The sequence below is a fragment of the Hemibagrus wyckioides genome, linkage group LG03, assembly GCF_019097595.1.
Source record: "Hemibagrus wyckioides isolate EC202008001 linkage group LG03, SWU_Hwy_1.0, whole genome shotgun sequence".
In the NCBI taxonomy this organism is placed as follows: domain Eukaryota; kingdom Metazoa; phylum Chordata; class Actinopteri; order Siluriformes; family Bagridae; genus Hemibagrus; species Hemibagrus wyckioides.
The window spans coordinates 28,177,705-28,192,478 of NC_080712.1; the positions used below are offsets into that span (position 1 = coordinate 28,177,705).

At 38.5% G+C, this 14,774-nt stretch overlaps 1 protein-coding gene across 1 annotated transcript; it reads right to left on the reverse strand.

The window, feature by feature from the left end:
- Positions 1–804: 804 nt before the first annotated feature.
- Positions 805–13,950, reverse strand: agpat5 (1-acylglycerol-3-phosphate O-acyltransferase 5 (lysophosphatidic acid acyltransferase, epsilon)). The gene is made up of 8 exons (XM_058381397.1): positions 12,877–13,950; positions 10,375–10,444; positions 10,110–10,225; positions 9,936–10,025; positions 8,536–8,626; positions 7,683–7,844; positions 4,539–4,662; positions 805–4,442 (listed from the first exon to the last, which is right to left on the reverse strand). The coding sequence occupies exons 1-8, from the start codon at positions 13,093–13,095 to the stop codon at positions 4,217–4,219; spliced, it is 1,098 nt and encodes a 365-aa protein (XP_058237380.1). The 5' UTR covers positions 13,096–13,950; the 3' UTR covers positions 805–4,216.
- Positions 13,951–14,774: the final 824 nt, after the last annotated feature.

Genomic DNA, 14,774 nt, shown 5'->3' on the forward strand with positions numbered 1-14,774 from the left:
GCACACCAGTGCACAAAGCAAGGTCCATAAAGACATGGATGAGAGAGTTTGGTGTGGAGGAACTTGACTGACCTCAACCCCACAGAACATCTTTGGGATGAATTAGAGTGGAGACTGTGAACCAGACCTTCTCGTCCAACATCAGCTGACTTCACAAATGCACTTCTAGAGGAATGGTCAAACATTCCTGTAAACACACTCCTAAACCTTGTGGAAAGCCTTCCCAGAAGAGTTGAAGCTGTTATAAGCTGCAAAGGGTGGGCCAACTCCATATTAAATTCATGTGCATGTAAAGGCAGTTTTGGCCTGGCTCACAGTCTCCACTCTAATTCATCCCAAAGGTGTTAAGGTTCATACATGTATATTTAGATAATAAAAACCAGATCTGTACATGCACAGTCACTGGTCTTTGTAGAAAATAATAGGGAAGCATTCATGTGACACAAAAAAACTATGGCTTTATGGCATTAGAAATTCCATTTATTGCATGGTTTTATTATTTCAAAAGCAATGACAAAATGTCATACATTTCAGATATTGTCTTTAGCTGACTCTACAATTTGTGTCTTGAAATTCTGTTACATTATATGGCTATTGCAGTAATACTGTCGCAACAAGTATTTGAAGATTAGGCATAAAAGCAGCATCAAATTCTGTGATGTGAAGTCCTGTGTGTACGAGTTTATAGTTCAATAATAACATTAAAAGAGATGAAAAGGGCCAGAGAGACAGTTATCAGTAATGTACAGGCCTCTAATGTTAACATAAACAGGTAATGTTTGCTTTCTTATACACGATAGTGAGTATGACAACGTTACAATGATGGAAAAAAAAAAAAAAAAGAAGAGAAAACAAGAGTTGCAGACCTAGCAGCAGCGGCAGAGATTGAACAGTGAAGGTTTTGTTCGTCATTGTGCCTATTTGGTAAAATAATTTACAGTGAAGTCATAGTGAGGACGCAAACATGGTACCGAGAAGGAACTTCCTGACAAACTCATCTCCGTTTGTCCTTTCCTGACTGTTACTGGAAATAATCTGTGCGATTTACTGGATCATATCAGGAGACGATATGACCCTGTGCTTGCTAATGAAACAGCGTCAACAGGTTTCATCCTCTGCAGGAACATCGGAACATTTAACAATATCCACATAAACTGACTCATTTGCTCACACCGGCTTACGTTCACACTTTTCCTGTTGTTGTCCTGATTTGTTTTCCTGTTCTTGTTTGTTGTTGTTATTTATGTAATAAGGAATGAAATTCCAGTCAATTTTTAGCATACACTGTACATTCAATCAGCACTTAGATCATCAGCAACACTGACAATTCTGTGTTTTCTGAGTTTCTGAGAGATTATTACGGTCATTTAAGTACCAGTGATGTGTTGGATATAAATGTCGAAACACTGCTGATAGAAAAATTGCTAATTGCTGCAGTGATATTATTTAGGAAATCCAAATTAAAAAATAGTCCCAAACACATGAGCCCACCTAACACAGTCATTGTCAATCATAAATAAGCACATTTAACAAATGTAAAAGAAACAAAAGGGTAGAAAAAAGGCAAATACATATGCAAAAAAAATTAAAAACAGGTCACAAATGCAATCTTCACTCAGTACATCATCAAACATTAAAGGGGTTCATCACCCAAACATTTCATCAGGTACATTATAGTCCTGTCCCCCCCCCTTAGAGCCATTTAAAAGACATTTTAAATCCATCAACAATTCATTACAATATAGGTGTCAATTTAAAAGGTTTTAGGACTTGGTTTATTTATTTATGGACTTGTGGTTTATTCATTCATTTCATAAAATGAAGGAAGGAAGCATTCATACTGCACACTATTATATAATATTACTGTATACAGTCTGTGGATAGACATTTAGAGGTAGATCTTTTTTCCTTTATTTTGCGATACAGATGAATAAATAGCTACATGTGGACTAAACTCACGGATAAACTAATGGAATCTTGAAGGATGTGAGTTTTGGTGAAATCGTGTTTGAACCACACATCTATTCTCGTGTTTATGTATCGGAGCAAATCTTTCATGGAACCAAATTATTCATGGAAGGCAATCGAAAACATTTTTTCCACAGACATATAACGATGTATGGTCATTAAGTGAATGGAAATTACACTACGTTCACAATACACAATAATTGGGTTTCCTCTTGGCTTGATTATGGACAAAAATTTATAAAATAGCAATGTACACAATTATTAGGAATTTGGTTCAAATGCAATATATATATATTTTTTTTTTAGCTTTTCAAAACATTTAGTTTCGTATAGTCACCATTCGTTCCAGCCCTCGTTCAACAGAATCCATAAATTTCATGCTTGAGAACAACCGACATGGCCTTAATTAGGTTTAAATCAGTTGTGAAAGGGTGCCAGGCCAGTAAACTCGCTCTCCCTCTCTTTTTTAAAAAAAATTGGCAGTAGTTTTCTTGAAGACATCTTCCAAGTGACCACTTTAATAAGACCTCCTGTTCTCCTGCTCACTCATGCAATCAGCCAGTGTGGCATGTGGCAGTAGCACAATGCATCAATTGTATAGATCAAGATGTTAGTGCCAGATTTCAAGCTTCAAGCTCATTGAACAAAGAGTTTTCAGAGAATGGTGCGAAAACAAAACAAAAAACAGCAGTTCTGTGGGTAGAAATGGCTTGTCGAGACAGACAATGGACAGGCTGGTTCAATCTGATAGGAAATCTATAGTAACTCAAATAACAAGTCTTCACAACTGTGGCGATTAGAAAAGCATCTCAGAACTCACAACACGCCAAACCTAGAGTCTACAAAGATGGAAGGATGAAACGACATTGTCCAGTTAAAGTCACCGAGATTTCTGCCCCATTCAAATGTTGGATGTGAACAATAACTGAAGCTCTTGACTGACTGACTGACTGACAGGCAGGCAGGCAGATAGATATGAACAGTAACTAAAGATAGATAAATAGATAGACAGACAGACAGATAGAAGTGAACAATAACTGCAGGCAGGCAGACAGACAGACAGATAGATAGATAGATAGATAGATTTTACTGATCCCATGAGGGAAATGCTTGTGTTACAGCAGCTTAGTCAGTAACAAGACATAACACGCACATGAATATAAAATCTATCATGGTTCTCTGCATTGCACTGTTGCCACATGATTGGCTGATTGGACACACATAGATGAACAGGTTCTTTCAGTGCCCCCCCCTCTATTATTTCCCATTATTTAAATGTCACCACATGCCTAAACAGATACACACATCAGAATAGTATTTTCATGGACTTCTAAAATGAGACTACTCTGAGCAGAATAAGTGTTGAGTGTAAAATGCTGAGATGTAAGCGGTCAATTGTCTTTTGAGGGTTTTTCACCCCGATATTGCATAATACTGGAACCCATTGTGGTATTAATACATTTTAAAGCAATCTGTAAAACTTATACAGGTATTTACACTGGATTTGTGAACAACCAAGGCTGAGGTAACAGGGTTCATTTTGCATGTTAAAGGCAGAGTACAGTGAAATGCTCCTCTGTTGCATTTTACTGCATATTATATTTATATATATATAAAGATAAGTATTTAGTGACAATATATTGCTCCTGCATCCTGAAGTTTGGCAATATTGTATGATACAATCAATTGTATCATAAAAAAAAAAAAAAGCCCAAACAAACCGATTTCTAATCAAAACGAAGAAATAAAGCACACTGGATGTGTAAACAAACCAAAATATCATGCAAAAATAAACAAATTCCATGATTTCAACCAACACAATCATAAATGAATGTAATTTTAACAAAAGCGTTAATTAAAAAAATGATCAGAACCAAAAAAATGCCATTAATAATATGAGTACTTGTGTGGAAAGCTGAACACAATAAAATCATCATGTATATGTATAAGCATGTCAAGCCCATTTAAAATTCTGCTTTTTATTTCCAGCTCAGAATAGCAAGACAACCAATGTAGACAATACACTAAGATTGTAAAACCAAAAAAAGCTTTCAAAACCAAAGATGCAATGAATAAAGAGACGACATGTGGTCATCCTCCAGCAAACACCTCTTTGCCCTAATACACGGGGGATTAAAAAATATCCCAAAGATGTCACAGCACGGCTGGCTGAAAACACAAGAATTTAACCAGCACCGGTCTCCTCGTGTGGATGTGAGCTGGCAGGATGTCAGTGGATTCTTTTACCTCATGGTCGTATATGAACCCACAGCCATCCCAGGAGCGTCCCGTAGAGCCAGGTTTTCGCATAGAGTTTTCTACCTGACTCGGTTAACAGCATTGGCAAAGTGAGGCTGCTCAACACCAGCAATGACGGCAGTGTCTTTCTGAGGCTGAGCGGTGACCTTCGACCTTCTCCTGGAAACTTGCATTTTTTGTTGGGGTCTTCAGACTCGTAGAAGGACGTCAGCAACCTAAAAGAAGGTAAAAAAAACAAAACAATGCTTGCTTAGTCATTTGGCACCAGAAATAATCTGGTGTAATATAGCACAGGAATGAGAAACACGTACTTATCCTTAATCTCAAATCTATCATGAAGCCATCTGCGGAAGAAAACTGGCTCTGCAGGAATCTCCCTTATGTCCACACGCTCAAAGTAGATGTGCACTCTGGGGCATTCTTTACAAAGGAACTCTGTTAACAAGAAACAAGTTAAGGTTACAGATTATTCATTAGAAATACAGCAAAGAAGTAAAGCCATGGAGTGGCGCTGTTGAGAGTCATTAGGTTTAAAATATAAATCTAGTAGCTGGAGCAGCTTTCTGTAAGGCGGAAATCTTCTGTGATGATTTTGCATGTCACTCTTTTCAAACTGGACTGACATTTGAATCCAAAAATTGCTAGATTGCTTGAAGAGTGACAAACATTAACAATTAATAATATAGTCAATGTCACTTGAAATCATGGCAGTATAAGACTGTGTAGGAAATATTCAATCGTTACATCAAAACACCTTAAAAATGGAAAGCTACATAGATACCTTGCATTCACTCACTCAATACTAGAAAAACATGATGTTCCTGTTAAAATTGACAGAGAGGATACCGAGTATATAGCGAAGACACTTGACCATCACATCCATATCAGTACAGTTTCCCTTTACTTGACAATGCCCCTGTGCACAAAGTAAGCTCCATGAAGACATGGTGTTGCAATAGGTTTTTTGCAATGTTGTACACAGAGCCCTGACTTCATCTCCCCTTAACAGCTTTGGTATAAAAGAAATACATTTACAAGGAAAAAGCTTTAAGAAAAATACATACATATCTTTGAGAAAAACCTTCTAAAGTATGACAAAAATTAAACTTAAAAAATAAATAAATAAATAAAAAAATAAAATAAAAAAATAAAGCTACATAGATATTTTACTCAATATGGAACGATCACACAGCTAGTCAAAATCATCAAGACTGGAACAACCTACTTCACTAGTCTAAACTTTGAATCCCTTCAAAATAAAGTGTCATTTAAATTTAGTTTAAAAAAAAAAAATAGAGGAGAGTACTAAAAAAGAGCAAAACTGATTTTATGTAAAAATTGCATATTGTGAGTGCAAAAGATTCAAAAATGCAGGACAAACAACAAAATATAAACATGAAATATACACCAATCAGGCACAACATTATGACCACCTGCCTAATATTGTGTTAATCCTCTTTTTGCTGCCAAAACAGCCATGACCCGTCATGTATTCTGACACCTTTCTATCAGAACCAGCATTAACTTCTTGGCAACAGTACCTCTGTTGGATCGGCTCACACGGGCCAGCCTTCGCTCCCCAAGTGAATCAATGAGCCTTGGCTGCCCATGACCCTGTCGCCGGTTCATTACTGTTCCTTCCTTGGACCACTTTTGATAGATACTGACCACTGCAGACTGGGAAACCCCACAAGAGCTGCAGTTTTGGAGATGCTCTGATCCAGTTGTCTAGCCATCACAATTTAGCCCTTCATCAAACTCGCTCAAATCCTTATGCTTGTCCATTTTTCCTGCTTCTAACACATCAACTTTGAGGACAAAATGTTGACTTGCTGTCTAATATATCCCACCCACTAACAGGTGCCATGATGAGGAGATCATCAGTGTTATTCACTTCACCTGAAAGTGATCATAAAGTTATGCCTGATCGGTGTATATTCACTGTATGTTTATAATGTCCTAATAGCATTGTTGCATTAATTAAGCACATTAATTAGACTCTATTAACATTTAATTTAATTTAACATTTCGGGCTTTTTAAATATTATTTTAAGAAACAATTAGTGTAGAAGAACTGGAAGAGAAAATTGATTTTCCATCTTTTCTTTATCTAAATAATAATTCATAAAGAATGAAAAAGACAAATTGCCTTTTCTGTTCAGCTAGATATCAGGAATGAGTTGTGAATATCTGAACAAGGTATGCAAGCGAAGGGATATCATTTTAATCCTTGCAGCACACTGGTGTGTGAGAAACAGTCAAAAACTTACAAACTCACTCAAAGTTCACAACAATAACAAGCTTCTAATTGAGATTTTTAAAGAATGTAATATACATGATCCATGTTAAGCATTCTCTAAAGTTTGTGATAAATACTCAAAGGCAAATGCCAGACAATACAATCTAAAATGTGCACACCTGCTGAGGAGCGATCAGGAAATCTAAATTTAAAAACACAAATATACTGATATTACTGACTCACCCTTATGCAATGACTAAAGCACTTGATTAACATGTGAAGAATGTTTAGTCGTATCAATAACAATACCTATGCTGTTTATTCCTGTACAAAAACAGGATGTTTTTTTGCATAACAAGTGATGGCTTTAATGTTTTGGGGGAAAATAGGCGCGGGAAGATAGCATGCCTGTAACTTCCTGTTTATAAGACGCAACAGGAAATCCATATTTATGTATTCTAGGAACCTGATTGTACATGGAATTAACAAACACTGACAAGCAATTTACCCTTTCAGATCTAATTCTGAAGCCTTACAGCATTTATACACTGACCAGGCATAACATTATGACCACCTGCCTAATATTGTGTTAATCCCCCGTTTGCTGCCAAAACAGCCCTGACCCATCATGCACTGTGTATTCTGACACCTTTCTATCAGAACCAGCATTAACTTCTTCAGCAATTTGAGCAACAGTAGCTCGTCTGTTGGATTGGATCACACAGGCCAACCTTCGCTCCCTACATGCATCCATGAGCCTTGGCCGCCCATGACCCTGTCACTGGTTCACCACTGTTCCTTCCTTGGACTCAGATACTGACCACTGCAGACCGGGAACACCCCACAAGAGCTGCAGTTTTGGAGATGCTCTGATCCAGTCGTCTAGCCATCACAATTTGGCCCTTCATCAAACTCGCTCAAATCCTTACTCTTGCCCATTTTTCCTGCTTCTAACACGTCAACTTTGAGGACAAAATGTTCACTTACTGCCTAATATATCCCACCCACTAACAGGTGCCATGATGAGGAGATAATCAGCGTTATTCACTTCACCTCTCACTGCTCATAATGTTATGCCTGATCGGTGTATTCAATGACCTGGCCCCTTTAACAAACTAAATTATGTACATCATCTGTACAATACGACATTTAGAAGATTGATAGTTTTTATAGTAGATCTGTCTGTATTAGAAGTATGTGAAGCGTGTCAGTGTACCTGGCATTGAGGGGGCAGAGCGTCTTTTCCCATCAGCAGTCAGTGTTCCTTCATAAGCCACTGTGATATCGTAAACAGCGTCCAGGTGCTCCTTCATGGACTCTACTGCTACATGTGATGCCTTCATTCTTGGCGTCAGAATGTGTTTCAGTACAGAAAGCCCTAGGAGAGTCATAAAAAACAAACAAATGTTCAACAAGGTGTTCAACCAACAGGAAAAGAAAACCGATCTGGACATAGTAACAGAGCTTACTAAACATTTCTCTCTCTCTCTTGAAATGAAGCCTGTGATGCACAATTTTGGCCAAATGTTTACGGACACCCAACCATCATACCCATATGTGGGCCACTACACCTGAAGCACAAACTCGTCTTGAATGTATTTGTATGATGTAACATTAAAATGTTCTTTTACTGAAAACAAGGACCCCAAACCTTTTTGCTCAAATCAGTTTTGCTGATTCATTTTGTTTTACTTAAACCATTTAAGGCTAAAATCACCAGTAAGAAACTTGCTGTATGGCTGTTTTATAACCTGATTTGACTGTACAATTTCAATAAGATCCACTATTTCCAGTTACTACATGTCACTAGAAAGATAATGCAAAATTTGGTAATTATTACAGAATAGTTTTAAGACCAGAATGTTTCTAGCACACCCTAATATTATTCGTGCAACTACTACTGTAATCCTAGTGTGGCTCAGTCTAATCAGCAAAACAAAACCTTACCCTCCATCTAATATCTAATCAAATACAAACAGCCAGGAATGTTTAGCCCCATGGAACACTGAACAAGACAGCTGAAGATACCCGATGTGGAAAAAATACCAATGTGTCACAGACACAAGTACCTTCTTTCGCAGCAAAGGCCTGACTGGCCTTGATGACTTCCTTAAATTCAGGGTTGTAGCGTGTTCCCTCAGGGAATATGACAAGATACATCTGTGGAGAAAACAGTAGACCAGAGCACAGACATGAGGGATGTGTATATGTTTGAAGCATTAGATGTTTATATGGCTGCAACAATTTTTACAGAAGCATAAATCTAAGCCTCTGAGGAATTAAAGAAAAATCACTCGGAAATGCCCGATATTACCACTTAAAAGTCTTTGCTCCATCCCATCAACTATCACGGGATCATAAATAGTGTCATGGGAAAAGGTCATTTAGCAATAAAGCCTATTTTTTCCAGTCAGTCACAGAACCTTCATGAGAAATCATATAAAATGTCCAGAACATTTCACCCAGTAAAGAAAAAGTGTCATGAATCAAATGTAAGCTTGGAGAGATCTCTATATTGGGGTTAAAAAAAAAGCAAGCCAAGTACACAAGAACGCCTTTTTAGTAGACGTGTAAAAGATGCACTTATAGTCTCAATGTGATACAGCAAAAATAAGCGTAGCCTGAATATGTGCCTAAAGTTTCACTGACTAAAACATTCAAAGTTATGAAAGTACAATCACTGAAACTCCCTTCAGATTCTTAGCAGCATATAACACAAAAGAAATGCAGAATATGCACATTAAAATGAAACAGAATTAAACATTAGCTCTCTGGTCAGGCTTTTACTGATGTGCTAGTTCAGAAAATACCTGAAAAAATTCCCAATAGATAAACAAGAAGCTGCTTAATGCAGAGAATTTGTTTACTCGGTAGTATTTTATGATGAAAAGCCTACTTTATTATGCAGTATGTTAAATGTTTTGTCAGAATGCAGTATTGTATGATATGTTGATACACCGCATCGCTACGGGTTCAGATCAGAAGTCAATCAGTCTACAAGACACACATAGAATTACAGGGCAAGATCTTTATGAATCAAAACAGATTTCTCTTCTTTATAGATGAAGTGTAAAAGTCCGTGTTTTGTGTGTCATACTTTTTATGAGTAACAAGTAATGTTGTGTAATGTGTGTGATAGAGCAAGGGCTTGTTTTCCATTATAAGTTATAGCAGCTACAACAGTTACCAGCTTTTCCTTTTTTCCTTTCTCCGTCTCTAAGCAAATAAGACCTTTGTCTTAGACGTCATAGTCTACTTTTTTTTTAAAATAGTAACTAAATTCAATCAGGCTTGAATCTCATTGCACTAGATCAGTAGTGAGTGAATTGTGAAAAGTGTAATTATTTGCTACTTGTATGACCGTATTGAGGTTCTGTGGCATACGCTCTGAAAGAGACTCACACCACTGCTGGTTGAGTGTAATGTCCTTGTTTTAATAAGGAAATGCTGTCCAGTATTTCATACTCACTGGTGTTCCTACATCAACCTGAGTGCGGAGTTTCCTTCTCATGGCCTTTTCATCAAACTTGGCGCTCCGCTTGACGTACACACCGCCATGCTTTAAAAGATAAATAAGATTCCTGTAATGCTTACCATAACTGCAGTTAATAAAGACGATGTTTTACAAGTAAGCATGCAATACCTGAGAGAAATACCAGCCGTACAATGGAAGCCACTTCAGACCATCTTTTAACACATATCTTACATGGCCGAGTGCATTTTGGCGAATTGCTAGCATATCAGCAATGATCCAATCCGCTATGGCACGGGGGGGAAAAAAAGATATATATTAAAGCAACATTCAGTTAATAAATCCTAGGATTTCATAGACAGGATTTATATTGCTAATATATAGGTTATTAATGGTTGACCACAAATAAGCAATATGGCTCTTCACCAAGACTTGCCTGTGGATTGATGGTTGGAGAGATAGATGACATTCTCTTTCCTCTTTGGTATGTCTCCATAAATAATAATCTATGTATTTGATAATAACAAAACTACATGAGAATGAAGGAAGAAAAACAATATATATCTGACAAAATCTGCAGCAAAAATACACATGAAGACATTAACATCAGCATTAGGAACTTTCACTTCCATTTTTCCTCATGCATTCACATTGCTGGCATACGCCCTTATCCAGAGCAATTGAGGGTTAAGGGCCTTGCTCAGGGGTTCAGCAGTGGAAGCTTGGTGGACCTGGGATTTCAACTCACAACCTTTCCATCAGTAGTCCAACACCTTACCCACTAAGCTACCACATCCCTTATAAGTCATATCATGCTTATTACGGATATAACCATCTGCTTATTAAAAGTCACAATGAAGCTTCACAGAAAGTTTGATTTCATTTCCATGTGTCCTGAGCTATAAACACACCAGGTCTGACATTCAATATGTGCTCATTACATGTACAGTTCATTTTCACACTGTGATTTCCAGAAGCTTGTGTAAATCTTATTGCTACACGTTCAAATATTAACCTCTGCTTGTGTTATTGAAATACATAATGGCTACACCATATGTGGTCTCAGGATTGCTGTAATGGAAGCAACCCTAAAATACTAAGGTTTTACATTTCAATTAAACTAACAGACAGACAAAAAAATCGTAGCTATTATGGCTTGTGTTTCTGGTTACTATATACCACCCACTGGACATTTCCTGCTCTGGCGTAATCGATGCAAAACATCTTGAACTAAGAAGCCCTTCTTCAGGTTGAAGTGAGTTAATGAGAGTTGAGAGGGCATATGGTACTGCAAATCCAGGACTAGGGCTGAGAAAATTAAGTGAATGTCTTTGTATTAAATTTTCTATCCAAATAGACTAGAGGTTTTTAACTGCTTTTCTAGGTAGCAAAAAACCCCACCTAATATACTTGGCTATGAGATTAGATTTTCTTCATTCATTGTTAGTATTCATCACTGAATGTGTGGTCTATTAATAAATATGCAGCATATAAACCCAAGTGAATTAAAGCTAAACTGAACTTTGCACATCCTGCTTCGATTTGCTTCATCACCTAGACCTAAATAACAGCACTTCTTGATAATGAGATAAAGAGAATTGTATTTCTGTACTATAGCTATTGATGGTATCTAAAAACATTTCATTAACAGCACTGTCATGGTGGCAGGTCACACCTTTATGGCAATGTTTAAGTGTGTTGCCAAACGACTGAACTTGTTCTGCAGGTCATTCAACCCAAAGTACTTTACAGAAAAAGAGCACAGATTTTCTTCTTGTTGTTTTCGAGTCCCTACACCATAGAGCCATTGAGTTCTCATGTTCAATTGTTCACAAACGAGTTGATTAATTTTCTATAACAGTACAACTTGTATTGTTTCTATAGTAACAGCTCATTCACAGGAACTTGTACAGCAAACACTCCACATAATCTAAACCTAATAACAAACAGACCTAAGGGGCTAAAGGCATCCTTCCAGACAACTATATCAATGACTTTGTTAACCCGAATAAAAACATTGTTTGGCATACAAGTCCCTGAGAACAAGCTGTTACTCCAGAGCATTAATATAATTCTGTCACTGCTTGTCATAGATGCTGTTATAGAAATTAATCACCACCTACTGACCAATCAGATTCGACAGAGGCCTGATAACAGTTAGATAACGCCAAAGCTTGATCTATTACTTACCCACTGAGATTTTACACACAATTGCATTAGTGTTACGATTAAGATTAACGATATATTGTGCAACCCTTATAAAGCAAGAGACTGGTCAAACTGTATAATTAAGAGTTCATAAGCAGACTTTGTGTCTTTGAAATATATACACCAACCAAGCATAGTATTATGACCACCTGCCTAATATTGTGCTGGTCTCTCTTTTGCTGCCAAAACAGCCCTGGACCCATCATGCACTGTGTATTCTGACCCCTTTCTATCAGAACCAGCATTAAGTTCTTCAGCAAAATGTGCAACAGTACCTCGTCTGTTGGATCGGATCACACAGGCCAGCCTTCCCTACCCAGGTGCATCATTGAGCCTTGGACACCCCTGACCCTGTCGCCAGTTCACCACTGTTCCTTCCTTGGACCACTGACCAGACCGGGAACAGCCCACAAGAGCTGCAGTTTTGGAGATGCTCTGTTCCAGTCGTCTAGCCATCACAATTTGGGCCTTGTCTGACTCGCTCTAATCCTTACGCTTGCCCATTTTTCCTGCTTCTAACACATCAACTTTGAGGACAAAATGTTGACTTGCTGCCTAATATATCCCACCCACTAACAGGTGCCATGATGAGGAGATCATCAGTGTTATTCACCTCACCTGTCAGTGCTCATAATGTTATGCCTGATCAGTGTATATGATGAGCTGCATGGATCAGTAATGTGGGAAGGATATACTCATGTTTATAGATGAACTGAGTCGGTAAACTTACCTCAACCCCGGTGTAATTTTCGAAGAAGAACAATACCATGCTCTGGTACACGGTGTAGATGTGATCGTCCAGGATGTGGTACAGTCTGGTCGGCAGGACAGTGGACAGAGCTCGCCATGCGCCCCAGGAGAGCAGGTACGCCGGCGCAGTGCCGAGCATCGCCGCGGCCGGGATGCAGTAGCGCAGAGAGTACGTGTGTACGATCAACGACAGCAGCATGTTTAATATGGCACACAGAGAGGAAAAACAAAACCAAACAAAAAAATACTAGTCGTAATGAACTTAACACGTCGTTAGAAAAGGCGCTGAGCGGTTTACACAGTGTGCGGAAGCAAAATCTTGCAGCTGCTACACCACATCGGCTACAAGGAAAGTGTCCGAAATTGAACAAAGTTCCAGCCTAACCCTGACATTGTGTAGAATATAAAAATATATTGCTAAAATACAATAAACCCTCAAAGCCCCGACGGACACATGACAATGTGTACTTTGCGGACGCTCAGTGCAGAAGCATGCTCCTGTCAAAACCGCGGAAGTGCGCGTGTTCACCAAGCTTTACGGTAACCCACGGCGTTAGAATGTAATCAGCGTTAGGAAAGTTTACCCGCAAACTTTCTTACGAATTACTACAACACATGAGCACCTATTTATCCCTCTAGAAACAGAATGCTTGCTTTCACGTTTGTTCAAATATAACAACTGATTTTAAAGCAAATACACCATACAAATCAATGACCATCTCAGTTCTGTAATCCCCCCCCCACCGATCAGCTTGGTGTTTACCGTAAAATTCAGTATAGACTCGCACAGGGTTTCTACCGCGGTTTTGTCAAAGGTGAGGCTAGCGTTAACGCTACGGAGTTGAGCTCCAAACTCCAAATGGCAAGATGTCTAAATAACACAAATGTACGCGCCTTTCCAGGTTGAGATACTCAACACCCGAAGTCCAAATTAGTTTCTTTAAAAAAAAAATCCTACAAATCTACTTGTCTACTCTCGCTTTACCAAAGTCACGCTACACTCGCAGCACGGACCCCATATTGCACCCGGTGACGTCAACTACTCACTAGTATCGCGCTCTCCCATTGGTGGAAGCGCCTGCTCTTGGTGTAGCCGTGGCTCCAGTATGGGCTGTGTTCCAAATATATCACTCTTGTGCAACTAGGGTGCGCGAGCCGTTGTTTCATACTCTGGAATAAAGCAGTCCATATCACGCACCCTCTCTATTTAAATTCATATTCTCCCCCAGGCTTACTAAGTACAACAAGAAAGTAAATTAAGAACCCCCCCCCAACACTTCATTTGCAGTACACTTGGGTATGAAGCAGCAAAGGCGTTTGGGACTCGACCATCTACACGCCCCTCTTTTCGAATCCACAGCAAACACGTGAAAGGAAACTGCCGGCAGCTTCGGGCTGCGTCTAAAACCGCACATTAACGTAACGCAGGCATGTAAAATAGTGCGGCAACGCAGGGGGCGAAACGGTGAAGGTCATGCGTTCATTCATTCATTCATTCACATTGCATGCCTCGTATTCATTCTTCTGTAACGTGCATGCAATATTATATATAGTTTATTATATAGTTATCATGCATATATATATATATATATATATAATGTGTGTGTGTTTGTGTGATTAAGCAATACTACACTATAAACAGCGTGCAGGGAAGGTGAGAAACACCGAGCATGCAGCACACACGTGAGCACCAGTTTCGGTCAAGCGTTTCTCACTTCTGCTCATGGAGAGCCCCCATTGTCTTTCACAGTTTGAACTAATCAGTTTATTAACAGCCCTTCCTGAGTTGAAGTGAATGAGTTAAAACACCAAAAACACTCAAAAGTGCAAGAAGAAATATTTATAATAATAATAATAATTATTATTGTTGTTATTATT

What these genes read in the sequence shown, in the direction of transcription:
- agpat5 (XM_058381397.1), bottom strand. Translation starts at nt 13,095, where the DNA reads ATGCTGCTGTCGTTGATCGTACACACGTACTCTCTGCGCTACTGCATC. An exon ending in AGGTTGATGTAGGAACACCA is followed by an intron (nt 8,627 to 9,935) that starts GTGAGTATGAAA and finishes TTTTCTCCACAG; the next exon opens with ATGTATCTTGTCATATTCCC. An exon ending in CTCTGCCCCCTCAATGCCAG is followed by an intron (nt 4,663 to 7,682) that starts GTACACTGACAC and finishes TCTTGTTAACAG; the next exon opens with AGTTCCTTTGTAAAGAATGC.